Source organism: Centruroides sculpturatus, unplaced genomic scaffold (assembly GCF_000671375.1).
Source record: "Centruroides sculpturatus isolate CEXI.00-Female unplaced genomic scaffold, Cexi_2.0 scaffold638, whole genome shotgun sequence".
NCBI lineage: Eukaryota > Metazoa > Arthropoda > Arachnida > Scorpiones > Buthidae > Centruroides > Centruroides sculpturatus.
In genome coordinates, this window is record NW_019384865.1 from 382,570 (window position 1) to 403,942 (window position 21,373).

The window sequence follows — 21,373 nt, forward strand, 5'->3', positions numbered from 1 at the left end:
TTTTTATATTTTTCAATATATTTATTTTGTTTGTACAAAGTAAAAAGATAATTTTTAACGATACAATAGTCTTTGTTAAGCTTAACATCGACGAAAATTCAACGCGAAGCGACACGCAACGGAGAAAAATTTCGACATCGGATACGTTAAACAATTTTTTCGTACGTAAATCAGTTATCCGAAATATCAGTTATCCGGACAACCCCAGTTTCCAATTGATTCGGAAAATCGACGTTCTACTGTATTACGAGAAAATTTATTTAGAATGTTTCTAAGAAGTAGATTTCCTTCTAATACAAATACGAACATTGATAATAATTGAAAACTCGATAATAATGAAATTTTATTCTTATAATGTTAATGAAAACTTAATTTATAATCATATCTTATTCGTATTTAACACGCAGATAATATTTGACTACTGATGTTTATTGTTGTTAGAAATTTGACATTGGTAATGATATAGATTTAAGGAATAAAGTTTTATAAATTTTAAAAAATTATACATATTACTTAGCATGTACTGTATATATATAATTAGATATAGACAGCGCTATTATTTATACAAATTAGACAACCTCCCAGCACGCCAGCCATAAGGAGGCACAAAATTTTAACATATTCTTTATTCACACTTCACACATTCTTTATTCACACTTTATTCAATTAAATAGCGATGTATGATTTATGTATCGATTGTTTTGTTTATTTTTCACAAACTCTTTTACTATTTATTCAAATCTTGTATTGTTTTTTTGCTAAATGATTTAAACTTATTAGCGACTTAAAATTTATATAAAATAAATATCTTAAAATATTTTTAAAATATCTTAAGATAAATATCGTTTTTCTAAATAAAATATAGAAGTTTTTCAAAGTAATTAAAAAAAATTTTAAACGTTTTGTTTTTTGAAATGTTACAAATTTTATATTACTTTGAATATTAATGATAATTATTTTTATTTTTCATGGAATTTCCGTATTTTATTTGTTTATTATTATTATTATTATTATTTGTGTTTAGTGATATTATTATACTTATTTATTCGTTTTCGATTTTCTAGTTTTACTCTACGTTATTACTTATTATTAGTTACATTCTTTAAACCTTTTTTGTAAGTTTTAAACATATGTAAAATATAAATAAGTAATACTTTCTTCTGTAATTTCTTATATGTTTTCAGCATAAAATAAAGACTGGTGAGCGGCATCTTACCCGTAATGCATTTAAATTATATAATAAGAAATATATAATGTACGTTTTTTATCGTATAATTTGTTTCTGTATGATAAATTCTCTGTAGCAATTTTGTTCTTAATTGCAAAGAACAAATAAAAAACAAAAGAACAATAAGCAATCAGTGCTAAAGCTCGAAAAATTTCACAAATTAAACAGAAATTGTTTTTGTAAAAAGCTTACGTAGAGAAAAATATATTTCAAAACAATTATTACGATTAAACTTATTATAAATAATTATAATAAGTAAATTTAGGCTCATGGCTGCTTATTATCGAATGACTGGAAGTACTAACTTACAATAATTACTTTTTGTTTTCTATTGTTTCTTTACTTTAAATGAACAATGCAGTGTTATTTTATGAATGAAAGTTACAAAATAAAATTATTTACAAGTATCACGTAATAAAGTCACCAAAAATAATCTGAGAAGAAATTTTAAAAATCTTTTACAAAGTGAATAACTTTTTCTGCATTATAATATTTAAATAATTTTATAAAAGTGAATTTCAGAAATTTTCTTTACGTACCTTGGAAGAACAAGCGGTTTGTTCTTGTGGATGTGCTATTTTCATGTGTGTTTTTAAGTCATTTTTATGTTTGTACGTTTTCTTACAAATATCGCATGAAAACGGTCGACTTTTCTCATGAGATATTAGATGTTTTGTTAAAGTGGATAACCATGGAAAACTTCTACCGCATTTATTACATTTATGATCTTTCGATTCTTTCCGGGGAATCTAAGTATCAAATGAATTATTAATTAGTAATTAATATTTACGATTTTTACGATAGAGATATAAAAAGTGTATTTGTTAATGTTTCACTATAAATTATCAATTTTATTTATAATAATTAAACCAATTATATAGTACATCATAATGTTATATTTTATATCAAATTTTTTAACTTAAAGTATATTATATTTCATAAAAATGGATATGGACTTAAATGCACAAATAAACATAAACATAATTCTTACAGTAATAATATCAGAAGCGATTGCATTTGGATGTAATCGTTTGACATGTGATAACAGATGAAATTTCCTTGTTGTAGCGTATCCGCAGCTGCATTTGAAAGGTCGTTCTTTTGAATGTGTTCTTTTGTGAATTGTTAAATTTCCAGACTGGGAAAAGTTTTTACCGCAGATATCGCATGGAAACGGTTTCTCACCAGTATGGCTTCTCAGGTGGACATCTAAGTGCAATTTACTTTGAAATATTTGTTTACATTCAATGCATTCATGTATCTTTTTCTCATCCTTTAAGAAATATTTTTTGTGGAAATTATTATAAATTATTAAGTTCGCTATTAATACCTTCAGAAATATTTTATTCTTTATATCAAAACCTAATAGTAAAATATATTTATTTTTTCGATAAAAATTAAAATTTCAAAATTTTTATCTTTACAATTTTGAATGACATGTGTCACCTATTAAAAATAACATGTAAAAAACAGATTGATCGTTTTGCTTACCTTTCTTGTTTGCATTTAAAAAAGTAATTTAAATTTTATATTCACTTTATTTTAATTTTGAAAAGATGAAAAAGCAAGAATGCACTGCAACAATGTAGAATTTCGGAATTGTTTTGTCACATTGACGTATTGTGCTTATTTGTTAGCTTAAAAAGACTAAAATTCCGACTGAAATTATTTCTTTTTATTAAAAAACCGGTAAGCTACTTAAACGCCAATAAAGTAATAACTCGGTTTTAGTCGAAATCAACAAAAACCGTGACAAATTTTTTCATATGAATCAATCCAAATCCAGTTAATTCGTTCTAGATATATCAAAACACATACCAAGATCACATTCTATACACAACAAATATAGCAATTAAAACTAAAAGCAATAACAAATGAATATAGATGATGGTTTTTTACAAATATGAGCTCTGAAACAGATTCCTCAGTTAACTGTTTTTGTTGATCCAAAAGAGAAGACTTTACCTTTAGGTGAAAACTTGCTACGATGATTGCCTTCCATCACTTTTAGTCTTTTATTTTATTAGTTTTCTATGTTTATTTTATGAAATATTTATCGATGAAACTGTAAAACAATATATATAGAGAGATATTGAGAATAATTACAATAATAAATTCAGTAGCAATTGCGTGTGGATGTATTCGATTAATATGTCGCATCAAATATTTGGTTCTTGTATCATATCTACAGCCTGGCTAATTACATTTGAATGGTCATTCTTCAGAAAGTACTTTCATGTGACTTATTACATTACCTTGTTGGGCGAATTATTCCCAAAAATATTACAAACAATGATTGTTTGTAATAAGATTTTCGCATACAGTATATTACAGTATTAGTTTTTATTTTCAGTCTTTTAAAAATATATTTGTTATGTAATTATTATTAATTATTAAATTTTTCATTAATTTATAAAATATTTTCTAGTGAGTTAATAATATAAAAGAAAAATGTACGTATTTTATTCGTCAAAATTACAAATAAAATAGTTCCCTAAATATAAGCAGTCTTACGAAACAGAACCTTTCAGCGGACAAATATATAAAACAACTTAACAGTGGTAGTTGATCATGGGTTCTAGTCTCTTAATCAAGCTAGTTATGTAGAGTTTCCGTACTTTGCTTTGGTTTGTAACCCTAAATAGGAACCAGTTCCTATGACAAATATTCTGTTACGCATCTCCATCGGGAGATCGCTCATGTGACATGATACCGTATAGAAATAATTCGAAATAATGTTACTAAACGAACTGAAAATTTTACTTAATACTTCAGATAAAATCTGAAATGGAAATAAACTAAAGTTTAAAATTCAATACCTAAATTTCGACAAGAGTAGAAACCAACAATGCACTACAATAATGAGAATTTGGTCAATTATTCTGTGATATTAGCGAACTGTGCATAAGAAGAGTAAAAATAGATAAAATAATTATTTCGCAATTGGAATACGTATATTGAAATAAGAAAAGTACTATTTGAATATCGGTACTATAATTACACTCATAAATTACTTTTAAAATATTTCTAGATATCTATGATGTAGGCTAAGGATTATACAAAATAATTTTGGTATGAGTATTTGATACACTGAATAAGCAAGAAATTAAAATAAAATCTTTGATTTAAAAGACCCAAAAAATAGTCTTTGAGAGAGAGAGTTTACATGAGTTTTCGCGTAGCGATTAATACCTTTTGTAGCGTCCCGTTTATAGATATCTCGTATAGTCTCGTTGGTAAAGAGTTGAGTATTCAGTAGTTCGTATTTAAAGGCTTTAGTCGTAAAATGTCAAGGGAAAAATATCCAGTCGGGTAGAATCGTGCACTAACACAATTAAAAATTTGGAAAAAGTTGAATGCTGAGTTTACTCCAGAAAGAACGGGCAACGACTCACTCTTCGGCTGGCAACAGTGATATCAGTTCGATTTCAACTGGAGAAAACTTCAGTAGATCACGGGNAATGGGGAATATCGCGCTTCTGACAATCGCTGCCAGTGTGTGGGCTAAATTTTCCAAATTTATCCCACACACGTGCTTCTCGCATTGACAACTGAATGTGGCTGGATCACGTGTCGGAAAATCTTCTGATTTATTCGTGTACGCACCAGACGGAAAAACAAAAAGTATCGTGTATCCACAAGCACTCCAATAAATAAATAGAGTTGAAACGACACTTTGAAATGTTTTCCCGATGAAAATGAATAATAATAATAAGTTTCAATAAAAATGATAAAATGTAAATTGAATTTTGTCATAACGAGTTTGCTTGAATTTCGTTTCTTCTGAGATCGCAGCAATGCGCGACGGATAAGCTAGTAATTCATATTTTTTATTCACACCAAATAACGTTTCTGCGCATTGTTGAGTTCTAGAGATATGACCATTACTCATAGTATAACTTTCAACTTGCTCAAAAATTTTGATCAAGTTTCGTCCTTGCTAAAATGCCTAGAAAAAGTTGAATGTATGAGCAAAAGTGTTTTAAATTTTCGTTTGTTTGTACAGGTTAGTTACTTAATTACTGTCTAGTACAAAAATTATTGTTGTTACTTTAAATATGTAAGAGATTACAAAGTGATTTTAATCGTTATATGAGATTTTACATTGTTTTAGTTTTGAAATATTTAATCTTGTCTTTGTTAGTGTAGTTTTACGAGCGAATAATTTAATATGAGTTAACGAACTCTATTGAAAAATGAATACAGTGCATAGCTTCGTATATTTGGAAATATTTTTCCCAAAGTGGTTGCTATGGGTACCTATAGTTTTTGGAACCGCTGACGGTGTCCGGGACAAACTAAAATTAAATTGGGAGTGCGTGAAAATTGGCAGGTGGTCCGCGAAATGTTTAGTAATAAAGATTTCATTCTTGCGTAATCTAATGATCAAATGTGAGTTCACGTTCTTCACTTTACTCAGAAGTAAACTTCTACCTACTGTTAAAATGAGTTAGAAATCTGCGACACATTCAATTCTGTAAACGTAAATTTATTCAATTAAAGCCATTATTTAATTTCAAACAATAACTTTTCTAATTTTTTTTCGTACCAAAAGTATCGTTCTGAAAATGTACAGTACTTTTATGAAATAATTTTTACAATAAATTAATTTATACGAAAATTTTCCAATACTAATTCATTTAACTGTGCTGTAACTAATATTGTTTTAGTAATGTTTAATTTTAATTAGTCGCAGATCAATGTACAAAAATGTTAATAATTTTTGACGACTGTATGAACTTATATTGTTTCAAAGTTAAATGTCCAGAGTTAATTCGATTAGTGGAATTGTTTCTCGTGTTCCTTTAAAGAAATTACGTTAGAAAATTGTTGTANACATACTGTGCCTATGTGTGAGCTTTAAAAAGACATAAACAATATTCTACATTTTAAAATTTATTTTTAAAATTTGCAAAGAATGAAAATTAATAATGGACTACAACAATGTAAAATTTTCGCAATTGTTCTGTCAGATTAACATACTGTGCCTATGTATGAGCTTTAAAAAGACATAAAAACTGGCTTAAATTATTTCTTTGTATTTTTAACATTTGCACAGAAAGAAAATACATTGAGGGCTTTGTTCTGAATCAAATTCATAAATTGTTTTTTAATATTTTTAGAAATATATTAAATAAAATTAATTTTAGTAAGTGTTGACGGAAAGCATTGANTGCCAATTTTAATTAGTCGCAGATCAATGTACAAAAATGTTAATAATTTTTGACGACTGTATGAACTTATATTGTTTCAAAGTTAAATGTCCAGAGTTAATTCGATTAGTGGAATTGTTTCTCGTGTTCCTTTAAAGAAATTACGTTAGAAAATTGTTGTACACAATGTTGACATTCAAATTTATCTTTATCGGTTTCCATCTCTGAGAATAATTCCAGTTGTGAGGATGTATCAAGCTTTGTAATTTCTAAATCGATGTTAAAATCTTTAAGAAAATCTTCAGCTTTCCTTGCTGTGAAGATACTCTCTTCTGATGCCACTTGTTCAGATTCAATTGATCCTGTTGCTTCAGAACTTTTTGATGGTGTCTGTAAAAAATCTGATTGAACGTTTTGGCCATGTTCTGTGTCTTTCTAAAAGTAAATAGTATAATGTAGGAGTTAATTCAGTAAATACAAATATATAAAATTTCATGTAAATTGAAATAATTAAAATGTAATTTACATCACATTTAAACGTCTTTAATATTTAAATTATTTATGATATTTGTAAAATTTTTTGTGAGAATAAAACTACTATGCAGAAGATAATATCATTATTTCAAAAACTAGCTTTAAAAGGAATAACTTTCGAAATAATTATTACGAGTAAATTTATTTAAAATATATGTAAAAAGTAGATTTCCTTCGAATACAAATAGAAATATTGATGTAGACAAGTGTTTTTCAACCTGTGGGTCGCGACCCCAAGGGGGTCGCAAAGCCTTATACGGGGGTCGCGGGTTAAAGAAAAAGACAAGTGTTTGTAGGTCGTACACTACAATAAAAAAANGACAAGTGTTTTTCAACCTGTGGGTCGCGACCCCAAGGGGGTCGCAAAGCCTTATACGGGGGTCGCGGGTTAAAGAAAAAGACAAGTGTTTGTAGGTCATACACTACAATAAAAAAAAACTACAATTTCAGTGAGAAGGCTGTACCTGTTTATTTTACAGTACAATTGGTTTTTCGATCGATATTTAGGTTTCAACAGGAAGAAAATTAGATATGTTTTTAAAATCACTGATACAGTTTTAATATGGCCCTGGGAATCGCCAGAATTTTTTAACTTCTAAAGAGGTCGCGTAGTCAAGAAGGTTGATAAACACTAATGTAGACAATTAACGTGATAATAATGAAATTTTATGCTTTTAATATTAATGAAAACTTAATTCGTGGTCAAATATTACCCGTATTTAACATGTAGATAATATTTGATTACTGATATTTATAAAAATAAATATCAGTTATATCAGTTGTCAAATATTATCTGCACGCAAAATTCAACATTGATCATGATATAGGTTTTATAAATAAACTTTTCTAAATTTTAAGAAGTTATAATTATTACTTAACATGTATATGTATTTAGATATAGCCAGCGCTATCATTTATGCAAATAAGGCAACCTTCCAGAACGCCAGCCATAAAGGGGCAAAAAATTTCAATATATAATTTATTTTCACTTCACTGAAATATTAAATTAAATAGTGATATATGATTTATGTATCGATTTTTTTTCCTTATTTTTCACAAAGCAAATTATTTTACTATTTATTCAAATTTTGGGTTTTTTTTACCTAAATGATTTAAACTTATTAGCGATTTAAACTTTATATAAGATAAATATCTTGAAATTCATAAAATATTAAATTTCGGTATTTTATACTGTTTTTCTAATTAAATTATAAGAGAATNTGTATAATAAGTTCTCTGTAGCAATTTTGTTCTTATTTGCTAAGAACAAATAACAAAGAAAAGAATAATAAGCAATTAAGGGCGAAAGCTCAAAAAATTTTACAAATTAAACAGAAATTGTTTTTGTAAAAAAACTTATCTAGAAAATAATATATTCCGAAACAATTGTTACGACTAAACTTATTATAAATAATTATAATAAGTAAATTTAAGCTGATGGCTGCTGATTTTCGAATGACTAAAAGTACTATTTTCGAATGACTAAGAAATTAAAATTTCCAAATTTTCATTTTTTTCAATTTTTTATGACAAATGTCTACTAATTAAAAATAACGTGTAACAAAAGAGATTAAACGTTTTACTTACCTTTTCCGATTGTATTTAAAAAAACAAGTAATTTAAATTTTAAATTCACTTTATAAATTTTGAAAAAATGAAAAACCAAGAATGCATTACAATAATGTAAAATTTTGGAATTGTTTTGTCACATTGACGTATTGTGCTGGTTTGTTAGCTTAAAAAGACAAAAATTCCGGCTGAAATTATTTTTTAATATTTTATTAATTTATTAACTTATTATTATGAACGATAAGGTACTTAAAGGCCAATAGTGCAATAACTGGATTTTAGTGGATAATTCGCCCGAAATCAATAGGCGAAATCCGAAACCGACGAAAATTGAGAGAAACTTCTTCATGTGAATCAATGTAAATCTATTTAGTTCATCCTAGATATACCAAAACACATACAAAACACATTTTATAGAGAACAAGTAAAACGGCAAAACTGTATTTGGCACAAGACTATGTCTCGGAGACGGAATCACTTTGATGCTCAAGGCAGGTCTCGTTCTCATTCTCCTATCTTTTTTGATATCGCTGCTTTTGGGCGCGATCGCCGGCCACTCCCAGAGATCGTCCACGATGCATCTTCGATGAAATTAATTCTATCTAATTTCAACATTTTTCTTTGTTGCGGATCGGCCCAGGTTGAATTTTTGTCGATGCGTAACGAAAAGTTCCCGTTTTTGAAAAAAATAATCGTGGCTATTCTATGGTCCGAAATTATTATTATTTTTTTATTTTGCACAAACAATATACAGTTTAACCAGATTATAATATCATCGGATGTAACGACAATCGTAATATAATGTGAAATTTTTATCGGACCTACGATTTTACTACACTACGTAATGTTAAAAAACCCCACTTGTAACGACATAAAACCGTTTTACCGTCATATTTCAAGCACTCAAATTTACAAAATTAGATAAAAAATGTTATTTAAAATAGAAGAAACTACGTGTTCGGTCCTGAGGTCAGAATTCACTTCTTAGAATGACTTTGGGTGGTATTCTCCCCTACCTGTCTTCGGTGGGTTGAGGTTGGCTGTTTTGCCTATTAGTAGAAGAGAGTCGCCAATTTGTATTTTATTTTGACTCGATTCTCGGTCCCTTGACTACCTGCGAGCCTGGATTGTTTTATGCGCAAATGATTGGGCAACTAATATTCTATGCCAAATATCAACTCTTGACATGTACTCCTTCGTACCTCTATGATGATAAGAACATCGGGCAGTACGATTATAATATAGGATTTAATACTAAAAACGAAAATAAATTAAAATTGATGATGGCTTTTTAAGATGTGATGACCTCAGAAACAGATTCGTCATTTGACTGTTTTTAATTTATCCATAAGAGGAGCAGACTTTACTTTCAGGTGAAAGCTTGCTACGACGATCACCTTCTATCAACAACTCTATAACACATTTGCAAGTAAACTTTGTATTATTTCACTTACCTCAATTTTATGTTTATAAAGTAAGTGTGTAAGAGATATAATGGGCTTTATAACAGTTCATATTTTTTATTTACACCAAATAACGTTTGTGCCTATTGTTAAATGCTAGAGATAAGCCTATTATTCTTACGAATATCCATTCATCCTACAAGATAAGCTCGGTTCAAAATTGCGGATTATTGTTCTAATTCCTCCCCGGTTTCTGAATATTAAATTCGCTTCATCTCTTACTCTGTGCGTGTTTGTCGAAATCAAAAACCGGAAGCAGTTAAACTCATCATAACGTTCGACTTTTTTCATATTCGCATCATTCCAAGAAAAATCTCTAGCTATCCGCATCAATTTTAATTTGGCAACTCCTAAACATTGCGCCTTTCCCCAATTGGTTAACTTAGCTGTTTCATCTAGCAATTCGAAGAAATTGTTGCCCTTGAGGCCTTCAGCAACCTCCGCAAAAGACAGTATTAGCGTAATCATGCCCTCAACTCCACCTAACGAATACCTCCTGCCATCTCTTCTCGCACACGTCCTTCTCTTCTAGCATCCATCCTATTCCAATTTCTTTAGGGTTATTTTGAAATTTATCTTGCTCTAACACCACTCTAATATGGGCTGAAAATCCTAGACTGCTAACACCAGTGTGACCAGAGGGTCGGCACCTCTTTAGTGCTTTGTCAGGACTGACACTATCGTGTCTCGTTTCACACGGACGCCGAGACGGCGTGTTGATTCAAANAAATTTTCTTTTCGCGGCGTATCCACAGTTTGTGTAGTTGCATTTGAATGGTCGTTCTTCTGAATGTAATTTTTTGTGCATCGTTAAATTTCCAGACTGGGAGAATTTTTTACCGCAAATATCGCATGAAAACGGTTTCTCACCAGTATGACTTCTCAAGTGCACATCTAAGATCGATTTGTGTAGAAATATTTTTTTACATTCAGTGCATTCATATTTCTTTTTGTCATCCTTTTAAAAAATATTCGTGTGTAAATTATTATAAATTATTAACTTTATCATTACTATTTTCAGAAATATGTAAAGGGTTGAGTATTCAGTAGTTCGTATTTTAGTTTCGCTTTAGTAGAAGGATGTCCAAGGGCGATATATCCAGTCGGGTAGAATCGTCCACTAACACAATTAAAAATTTCGAAAAACTTAGGTGCTGACTTTACTCCAGAAGGAGCTGGTAACGACTCACTCTGCGGCTGACAACATTGATATCAGTTCGATATCGCCTCGATATAAAATCACCAGATCAGTAAAATGCGTCGCTTTTGTTGTCGGAAAAGTGTAAGACTGTAAGTGGAGATTTACTCAGATAGCTTGATCAATAATTATGCTAGTATGGCATCATCGATGATTAAATTTTTGTAAAATATAAATTCACACACTGTGTCGAGTCTTTTAATAAAAAGCTAATCATAGTGCTCAATAATTGTTTAACAACAGTAAAACAAGCAGCAGAATGTTCGTTTCTTTTTTCAGTTAAGTTGTTACAACTTTAGTTCAATTATTCTTATTTTGACTCGATTCATTTTCGCGTTATCTAATGATCTAATGTGAATCCACGTTCTTCACTTTACTCAGAAATGAACTTCTATCTACTTTTAAAATAAATTAGAAATCTGCTACAAACATTCAATTCTATAAAAGTAAATTTATTTAATCAAAGCTATTAATTAATTTCCAAAAATAACGTTTTAAATTTAGTTTTGTACCAAAAGTACCGTTCTGCAAATGTACAGTACAGTACTTTTATGAAATAATTTCTACAGTAAACTAATTTATATGAAAATTTTCCAATATTATTTCATTTATTTGTGCTGTAACTAATATTGTTGTACTAATCTTTAATTTTCATCTGTGGCAGACCAATGTAAAAAAATGTTAATAATTTTTTACGACTTTTTGAACTTATATTGTTTTAAAGTTAAATGTTCAGAATTAATTAGATTTGTGAAATTGTTTCTCGTGTTCATTTAAAGAAACTTGGTCAAACAGTTGTTGTCCGCAAAGTTGACATTCGAATTTATCTTCATCAGTTTCTATCTCTGAGAATAATTCCGGTTGTGAGGACGTTTCAAACTTCATAATTTCTAAATCGATGTTAAAATCTTTAAGAAATTCTTCAGCTTCTCCTGGTGTGAAAATAATTTTTTCTGAAGCCATTTGTTCATATTCAATTGAACAAATGGCTTCAGAAAAAATTCCTTGTGAACTTGTTGATGGTGTCTGAAAAACATCTGGTTTCACTTCTTGGCCCTGTTCTGTGTCTTTCTAAAAGTAAATATCATAAATATAATTAAGGATTTCAATTCAGTAAATGCAAATATATATAATATCATGTAAATTGAAACAAATAAAATGTAATTTACATCACATTTAAACTTCTTTACTATTTAAAAATTTTCATAATTTTTGCAACATTTTTTGTGAGAATAAAATTATTACGCAAAATTTTTAATATTATTTAAAAAACTAGCGCGAAAAAGCATATATTTCGGAATAATTATTACGAGTAAATTTATTTAAAGTATATGTAAAAAGTAGATTTCCTTCGAATACAAATAGAAATATTGATGTAGACAAGTGTTTTTCAACCTGTGGGTCGCGACCCCAAGGGGGTCGCAAAGCCTTATACGGGGGTCGCGGGTTAAAGAAAAAGACAAGTGTTTGTAGGTCCTACACTACAATAAAAAAAAACTACAATTTCAGTGAGAAGGCTGTACCTGTTTATTTTACAGTACAATTGATTTTTCGATCGATATTTAGGTTTCAACAGGAAGAAAATTAGATATGTTTTTAAAATCACTGATACAGTTTTAATATGGCCCTGGGAATCGCCAGAATTTTTTAACTTCTAAAGAGGTCGCGTAGTCAAGAAGGTTGATAAACACTAATGTAGACAATTAACGTGATAATAATGAAATTTTATGCTTTTAATATTAATGAAAACTTAATTCGTGGTCAAATATTACCCGTATTTAACATGTAGATAATATTTGATTACTGATATTTATAAAAATAAATATCAGTTATATCAGTTGTCAAATATTATCTGCACGCAAAATTCCGTATTGGTCATAATATATGCTTTAGGAATAAACTTTTCTAAATTTTAAGAAGTTATATATATTTCTTAACATGTATTTAGATATAGCCAGCGCTATCATTTATGCAAATTAGGCAACCTCCCAGCACTCCAGCTGTAAAGAGGCACAAAATTTCAACATATACTTTATTCACACTTCACTAAAATATTAAATTAAATTGTGATATATTATTAATGTAGCGATTGTTTTTCCTTATTTTTCACAAATCAAACTATTTTACTTTTTATTCAAATTTTGGTTTTTTTTTTACCTAAATGATTTAANTTCCAGACTGGGAGAATTTTTTACCGCAAATATCGCATGAAAACGGTTTCTCACCAGTATGACTTCTCAAGTGCACATCTAAGATCGATTTGTGTAGAAATATTTTTTTACATTCAGTGCATTCATATTTCTTTTTGTCATCCTTTTAAAAAATATTCGTGTGTAAATTATTATAAATTATTAACTTTATCATTACTATTTTCAGAAATATTTTCTTATCATATCAAAATATAATAGTAAAATACAGTTTGTGTATTTTTCTATAAAAATTAAAATTTTCCTTTTTTATTTTTTACAATTTCGAATGACAACTGTTTCCTATTTATTAAAAATAACGTGTAACAAAACACATTAAAAGTTTTACTTACCTTTTCTGATTGCATTTAAAAAATAAGTAATTTAAATTTTAAATTCACCTTAGAAAATTTGAAAAGATATAACACAAGAATGCACTACAATAATGTAAAATTTAGGAATTGTTTTGTCACATTGACGTATTGTGCTGATTTTTTAGCTTAAAAAGACAAAAATTCTAACTGAAATTATTTTTCAATATTATATTAAATTATTTACTTATTGTTATAATCGATAAGGTACTTAAAGGCCAATAGTGCAATAACTGGATTTTAATGGATAATCCCCAAATTCAATAGGCGAAAACCGAGACAAAGTTTTTCATATGAATCAACGTAAATCTATTTAGTTCATTCTAGACATTTCAAAACACATACAAAACACTTTTTATAAAGAATAATATAGGATTTAATACTAAAAACAAAAATAAATTAATATTGATGGTGGCTTTTTAAGATGTGATGACCTCAGAAACAGATTCGTCATTTGACTGTTTTTAATTTATCCATAAGAGGAGCAAACATTACTTTCAGGTGAAAGCTTGCTACGACGATCACCTTCTATCAACAACTCTATAACACTTTGCAAGTAAACTTTGTATTATTTCACTTACCTCAATTTTATGTTTATAAAGTAAGTGTGTTAGAGATATAATGGGCTTTATAATATTTCATATTTTTTATTTATACAAAATAACGTTTCTGCCTATTGTTAAGTGCTAGAGATAGGCCTATCATTTTAACGAATATCCATTGATCCTACAACATAAGCTCAGTTCGAAATCGTGGTCTATTGCTCTAATTCCTCCCCGGTTTCTGAATATTAAATTCGCTTCATTCCTTACTCTGTGCGTGTTGCTCGGAATCAAAGATCGGAACCATTTATTCTCTCCGTAGGATAGAGAATGGACTGGTCGTATGTAGCAGGGAAAACTTGTGTTATCTCGTAGTGAGCCACCTCTATGTCTCCGCCAATTTACTTTATTAATTCGCCCATGTGCCTACCACTTAAACCGTATAGAATTTGGTTGAGCTCTTTGTCCTCGGAGTGTATTAGGAATATTCCCTCGTTCCATATCGAGGAGCATACATAGATTCTCGAAGGCCTCGGTTTCGATCCTTGTTTTACTACAAAGTACGTCTTGAGTGACTCGGGGGTCGTCGCCCAATCTTTCTCATGGTTGATATTGTTGTCGTTGTCGTATTCCCGAGGTCGCCAAAATGACGGTGGTCCACGTCTAGGGTCGCCTGGACTATGGTCCTGGACTGCTAGTTGCTTTAATTGCTCTGAATTTTTGCCAAAGTCTCCTTTAATTAATTGTGGGTTGAAGCGTTAGGTTCCTCTTTATTGTCGCTAGGATTATTTATAGTATGGTTATTGTCGTACTATTGCTCGTAATTTTGCCGTTAGTTGATTTATAGTTTCCTCACTACTCGCTGCTCGCACCGCCTAATCGCAAATATGAGATTTCCGTGACATTACCTGTTGCTTTATCTCATCTTCAAGCTCCCTCAAAAATTGCACCATCAATCGTTTGTCTCCGTTTGTTGACACCTTTTAATAACCTCTTTCTCTTGTGCATCTTTTCTAGCTTCTACTATAATCGTTTCCAATGCAAGGATTTGTAATCGTACTGCATAAGTTTGTACGTCTTTATTCCATGCTTGAATGCAAGCATGGAATTTTTGCAGACTTAAAAAAAAGGGTTCTTTTTCAAATCTCTTCATCATGAACAAATTAAACTCATCATATATTTCGAATTTTTAATCTTCGCTTTCTTCCAAGCAAAATCTCTAGCTATCCCCATCAATTTTAATTTAGCAACTCCTAAACACTGCGCTTTAGCCAAATTGGTTAACTTAGCTATTTCATCTAGCAATACGAAGAAACTGGTGCCCTTGAGGCCTTCAGCATCCCCCGCGACAGAGATTTTTAGCGTAATTATGCCCCCAACTCCACCTAACGGGTACCTCCTGCCATCTCTTCTCGCACACGTCCTTCTCTTCTAGCATCCATCCTATTCCAATTTCCTTAGGGCTATTCTGAAATTTATCTTGCTCTGACACCACTCTAATCTGGGCTGAAAATCCTAGACTGCTAACACCAGTGTGACCAGAGGGTCGGCACCTCTTTAGTGCCTTGTCAGGGCTGACACTATCGTGTCTCGTTTCACACGGACGCCGAGACGGGGTACTGATTGAAATTCGATGTAGATTACATGAGCAGCCGCGTGCATGGTATATCGGATTCGGGATGAAGACAGATGGAGAAACAGCGCACCGGAAGTACTCCACTCAGACTCTAGGTTTAATAACAAATAAGGGTTTAATAATTTTAAAAAAATGTTACAGGATACACATCAATGTTAGATTAACCGACCTATTTAACGCAGTGGTTGCGAAAGAGAGAGAGTTTACATGAGGTTTCGCGTTGCGATAAATACCTTTTGTAGCGTCCCGTTTATAGTTGTCCCGTTTAGTATCGTTTAGAATCGTCGGTAAAGGGTTGAGTAGTTCGTATTTAAAGTATCCAGTAGTTCGTATTTAAAGTTTCGCTTTAGTAGAAAAATGTCCAAGGGCGATATATCCAGTCGGGTAGGGTCGTGCACTAACACAATTAAAAAGTTGAGAAAAGGTGGGTACTGACTTTACTCCAGTAGGAACTTGCAACGACTTACTCATCCGCTGACAACATTGATATCAGTTCGATATCGCCTGGCTAAATAATCAGCAGATCGTGGAAATGCATCGCTTTTGTCCAGGATAAAGTGGAGATTTTCTCAGATAGCTTAGGACAATAATTATGCAAGTATGGCATCATCGATGACTAAATTTTTATAAAGTACGGATTCACACACTGTGTCAAGTCATAATAAAAAACTAATCGTAGTGCTCAATTATTAATTAACAATAGTGAAACAAGAAGCATAATATTCGTTTCTTATTTAAGTTAAATTGTTGGTACTTTAGTTCAGTTACTCTTATTTTGAGTCGTTTCATTTTCGCGTTATCTAATGATCAAATGTAAGTTCACGTACCTCACTTTACACAAAAATAAGCTTTTATCTACTGTTAAAATAAGTTAGAAATCTGCGACACATTCTATTCTGTAAAAGTAAATTTATTCAATTAAAGCTATTAATTAATTTTAAATAATAAAATTTTCAAATAAAATTTTGTTTTGTACCAAAAGTACCGTTCTGCAAACGTACAGTACTTTTATTAAATAATTTCTACAATAAACTGATTAACAGGTAAATTTTCCAATATTATTTCATTCAACTGTGCTGTAACTAATATTGTTTTACTAGTGTTTAATTTTCATCTGTGGCAGACCAATGTAAAAAAATGTTAATAATTTTTTACGACTTTTTGAACTTATATTGTTTTAAAGTTAAATGTTCGGAATTAATTAGATTTGTGGAATTGTTTCTCGTGTTCATTTAAAGAAATTTCGTCAAAAAATTGTTGTCCACAAAGTTGACATTCGAATTTATCTTCATCGGTTTCTATTTCTGAGAATAATTCCGGTTGCGAGGATGTTACAAACTTCATAATTTCTAAATTGATGTTAAAATCTTTAAGAAATTCTTCAGCTTCTATGGATGTGAAAATACTCTCTTCTGAAGCCTCTTGTTCATATTGAATTGAACAAATGGCTTCAGAAAAAATTCCTTGTGAACTTGTTGATGGTGTCTGAAAAACATCTGGTTTCACTTCTTGGCCCTGTTCTGTGTCTTTCTAAAAGTAAATATCATAAATATAATTAAGGATTTCAATTCAGTAAATGCAAATATATAAAATATCATGTAAATTGAAACAAATAAAATGTAATTTACATCACATTTAAACTTCTTTACTATTTAAAAATTTTCATAACTTTTGCAACATTTTTTGTGAGAATAAAATTATTACGCAAAATTTTTAATATTATTTAAAAAACTAGCGCGAAAAAGCATATATTTCGGAATAATTATTACGAGTAAATTTATTTAAAATGTTTTTAAAAAGTAGTTTTCTTTCTAATTCAAATACTAATATTGATGTTGAGAATTAACTCGATAATAATGAAATTTTGTCCTTTCAATGTTAATGAAAAGTTAATTTGTGGTCAAATATTACTCGTATTTAACACGGAGATATTTGACTACTGATATTTATTGCTGTAAGTCAAATTTCAAAATTCGGCATTGGTCATGATATAAGTTTTAGGAATAAACTTTTTTAAATTTTAAGAAATTATACATATTACTTTACACGTATATAAATTTAGATATAGACAGCCCTATCATTTATGCAAATTAGGCAATCTCTCAACACGCCAGTCATAAAGGGGCACAAAATTTCAACATATACTTTATTCGCATTTCACTAAAATTTTAAATTAAATAGTGATATATGATTTATGTGTCGATTGTTTTTTCTTATTTTTTACGAATCAAACTATTTTACTATTTATTCAATTTTTCGAATTTTTTTAATACTTAATTGATTTAAACTTAATAACTATTTAATATTTATATAAAATAAATGTCTTAAAACATTAAAAATTATAAAATATTATATTTTGGTATTTTATACTGTTTTTGTATATAAAATAAATATAAGAAAAAGTTTTTAAATTAATTTTTCAAAATTGTAAAAATTTCGTTTTTTGATGTTCTTCAAATTCTATATTACTTTGAATATTAGTAACAAGGCATGCCGAAAGAATTTTTATTTTACTTTTTTAAGTGTTTATTAATAAAAATATACAACTGGTAATTTTTCACACGGCGCAAAATCACCTTTCACTGGCACTGCCTATTTATTATTTTTATTGGTATTGAGTGATGTTATTATATTTATTTATTCGTTTTCGGTTTTCTTTTTTTACTTTACGTTATTCGTTACTATTAGTTACATTACAGTTAATTCTTTAGAGCTTTTTTGTGAATTTTAAACGTATGTATGTAAAATGTAAATAGGGGTGATCCTTGTACATTGGGAAACCTTCTACTTCGTGATAAGCTCGTCATTTGAAAAATAATATATGGAGAAGTAGTAAGTAGCGATATCTAGTAGCTATGAATAAATTATTAAAAAATAAAATGTACTTTTTTCTTCGTACAAATCGTTTTTGTATGATAAGTTTTGTTCATAATTGCAAAGAACAAATAACAAACGTAAGAACAATAAGCAATCAGGTGATAAAGCTCAAAAAATTTCACTAATTGAACAGAAATTGTTTTTGTAAAAAACTTATGTAGATAAAAATATGTTTCAAAACCATTATTACGATTAAACTTATTATGAATAATTATAATTAAATTTGACGCTAATGGCTGCTTATTATCAAATGACTCAAAGTACTAACTTACAATAATTAGTTTTGTTTTCTATTACAACTTTACTTTCAATGAACAATGCAGCGTTATTTTATGAATAAAGTTTACATAAAAGTATTTACAGTAATCACGTAACAATGATACCCAAAAGATCTAAGAAACAATTTTAAAAAATCTTTTACAAGCTGCATAAGTTTTTTCACATTATATTATTGAAGGAATTTTTGAAAGTTTTATTTCCGAAATTTTTTTTACTTACTTTGGAGAAAGATTCGGTTTGTTTTTGTGGATGTACTTTCTTCATGTGTTTATTTAAGTCAAATTTATATTTGAAAGTTTTCCTACAAATATAACATGAAAACGGTCGATTTTCCTCATGAGATGTTAGATGTGTTCTTAAAGTGGATAAAAATCGAAAACTTTTACCGCATTTATGACATTTATGAACTCTATTTTCTTTCACCGGTTTTTTTGGTTTTGGTGTAATCTAAGTGACATATAATTTATAAGTTACATTAGCTATTTATTACACATTAAAAAGATTGATATGTTAATATTTTAAAAACAAAGTAAAATTTTAATTAACTAAGTGATACTGTTTTNGGACACTGTGCGAACAATGGACTTTCCGTTCGGCAGTTATGTGAGGTGAACAACGGTCTTTCTGCGAACAAGTGCGAATGATGTTTCCACTCTTTTGCCGTTGCCAATGACAATCTGCTATTTTTATAATATGTTATTATTATATCTGAAGTACAGAGCTCCTGTTGGGATTCGGCTTGCTCCCTTGTTTATTACGTACATCACCTCAGTGCAGGGTATTTACATTTATTCAAGTGTTGTGCAAATCTTGGCTTATAAAAAAACAAAAAGGTGATTTCAATTGAAACAAAGCAAGACATCACCAGAAGGAGTGAAAGTTGACAAAAACTTTCTTGTCGAATGGGGAGAGGTTCAGGAGTTTACCAACACTCATTATCCAAACAGAGCTGAGGCCAACAGAATCAATGATCTCTACAATGACACCCTTGCCCGTCATTTCCGACAGGTGTTGAAGAAGAGAGAGAAACAGACCACCTTGGACATATTTTTCAAGAAGGAAGCTGCCAAAAAACAAAGGATGGAACAAGAGGAGATGAACCTGCAAGCTTCGGTAGCCTCTCCTGAATCTGGCTCCGATTAAAAAACAATAAAAAGAGACCTGCTGAAATGTGTAGAAAGTCTGTATCTGTATGAATGTGTAAAGAAAACGTTCCTCCACCTCCTCCTCACGACATCTGACTACCCGGCATAATTGGTGACTGGTCCATTTTCATTTTTTATGATACTGTACAGTATGGTTATTTTATGCTGTGGAACGAATTATATGTTTTAACATGTATTTCTATGGAAAATGCGTTTCGTATAAAGGACTTTTCACTTAACATTAAGCACGTTACCTCGTATAACATTAAGTGCGTTATACGAGGCACCACTGTATTTTATTTTAAAAATATTTATCCAATTAATATCAAAAAGTAAACATTATTAATTCAATAATAAGTTTAGAATCTCTTACTTTTAGATGTATTCGATTGACATGTTGTATCAAAGTACCTTTCCTTTTTGCAGTGTATGTACAGTCTTTGTAGTTGCATTTGAATGGTCTTTCTTCAGAATGTGTTCTTTTGTGAAGTAGTAAATTTCCAGACTGGGAGAATAGTTTTCCGCAAATATTGCATTCAAACGGTTTCTCACCAGTATGAGACCTCATGTGAATATCTAAATTCCATTTTCTATCAAATTTCATCTCACATTCAGTACATTCATATGCCTTTGTTTGATCCTTAAAAAGGTTTTTTTACGTTATGTAAATTATTATATATTATTAAGATTCGACTTATTTTTTCAGAAATATTTTCTCTTTATGTCTAATCATAATAGTAAAATATATGTATTTTTTCGATATGACTTAAAACATCAAATATTTCATTTTTTACAATTTTGAATAAAAACAGTCGCCAAATAACAATGCCATACAAAACAGATTAAAAGTTTCACTTACTTTTTCTGATTGCATTTATAGAATTAATTATTTAAATTTTAAATTCGTTTTATAAATTGTCAAAAAATAAAAAAAAACCAAGAATGCACTACAATAATGTGAAATTTGGCAATTGTTTTGTCAGATTGTCATATTGTGACTGTAGGTTAGCATGAAAATTATAACGAAACGGATTTAATGTTATTTCTTTTTAAATGCACAACGAAAGAAAATTTTTAAGGGTACCGTTTCTGAATGAGTTTCGTAAATTGTTAACTGAATATTTTTTAGAAATCTGAGACGTAGAAATTAAATAAAAAGAATTTTATTTAACTGTTGAATGGAAAACATTGA

At 29.5% G+C, this 21,373-nt stretch overlaps 1 protein-coding gene across 1 annotated transcript in view; it reads right to left on the reverse strand.

The window, feature by feature from the left end:
• Positions 1-20,812, reverse strand: part of LOC111630766 (zinc finger protein 91-like) — a 25,618-nt gene extending 4,806 nt beyond the window's left edge. The window contains exons 1-13 of the mRNA XM_023374913.1: positions 20,555-20,812; positions 19,256-19,483; positions 17,220-17,410; positions 13,685-13,689; positions 13,325-13,394; positions 13,188-13,191; positions 11,929-12,216; positions 10,679-10,899; positions 10,441-10,624; positions 10,170-10,385; positions 6,547-6,816; positions 2,220-2,501; positions 1,768-1,977 (exon numbers count right to left, since the gene is read on the reverse strand). Coding sequence (XP_023230681.1) covers positions 1,768-1,977; positions 2,220-2,501; positions 6,547-6,816; positions 10,170-10,385; positions 10,441-10,624; positions 10,679-10,899; positions 11,929-12,216; positions 13,188-13,191; positions 13,325-13,394; positions 13,685-13,689; positions 17,220-17,410; positions 19,256-19,483; positions 20,555-20,785 — 2,400 coding nt within the window. The 5' untranslated portion in view covers positions 20,786-20,812. The remainder of the gene's footprint in view (positions 1-1,767; positions 1,978-2,219; positions 2,502-6,546; positions 6,817-10,169; positions 10,386-10,440; positions 10,625-10,678; positions 10,900-11,928; positions 12,217-13,187; positions 13,192-13,324; positions 13,395-13,684; positions 13,690-17,219; positions 17,411-19,255; positions 19,484-20,554) is intronic.
• Between the last annotated feature and the right edge of the window lie 561 nt (positions 20,813-21,373).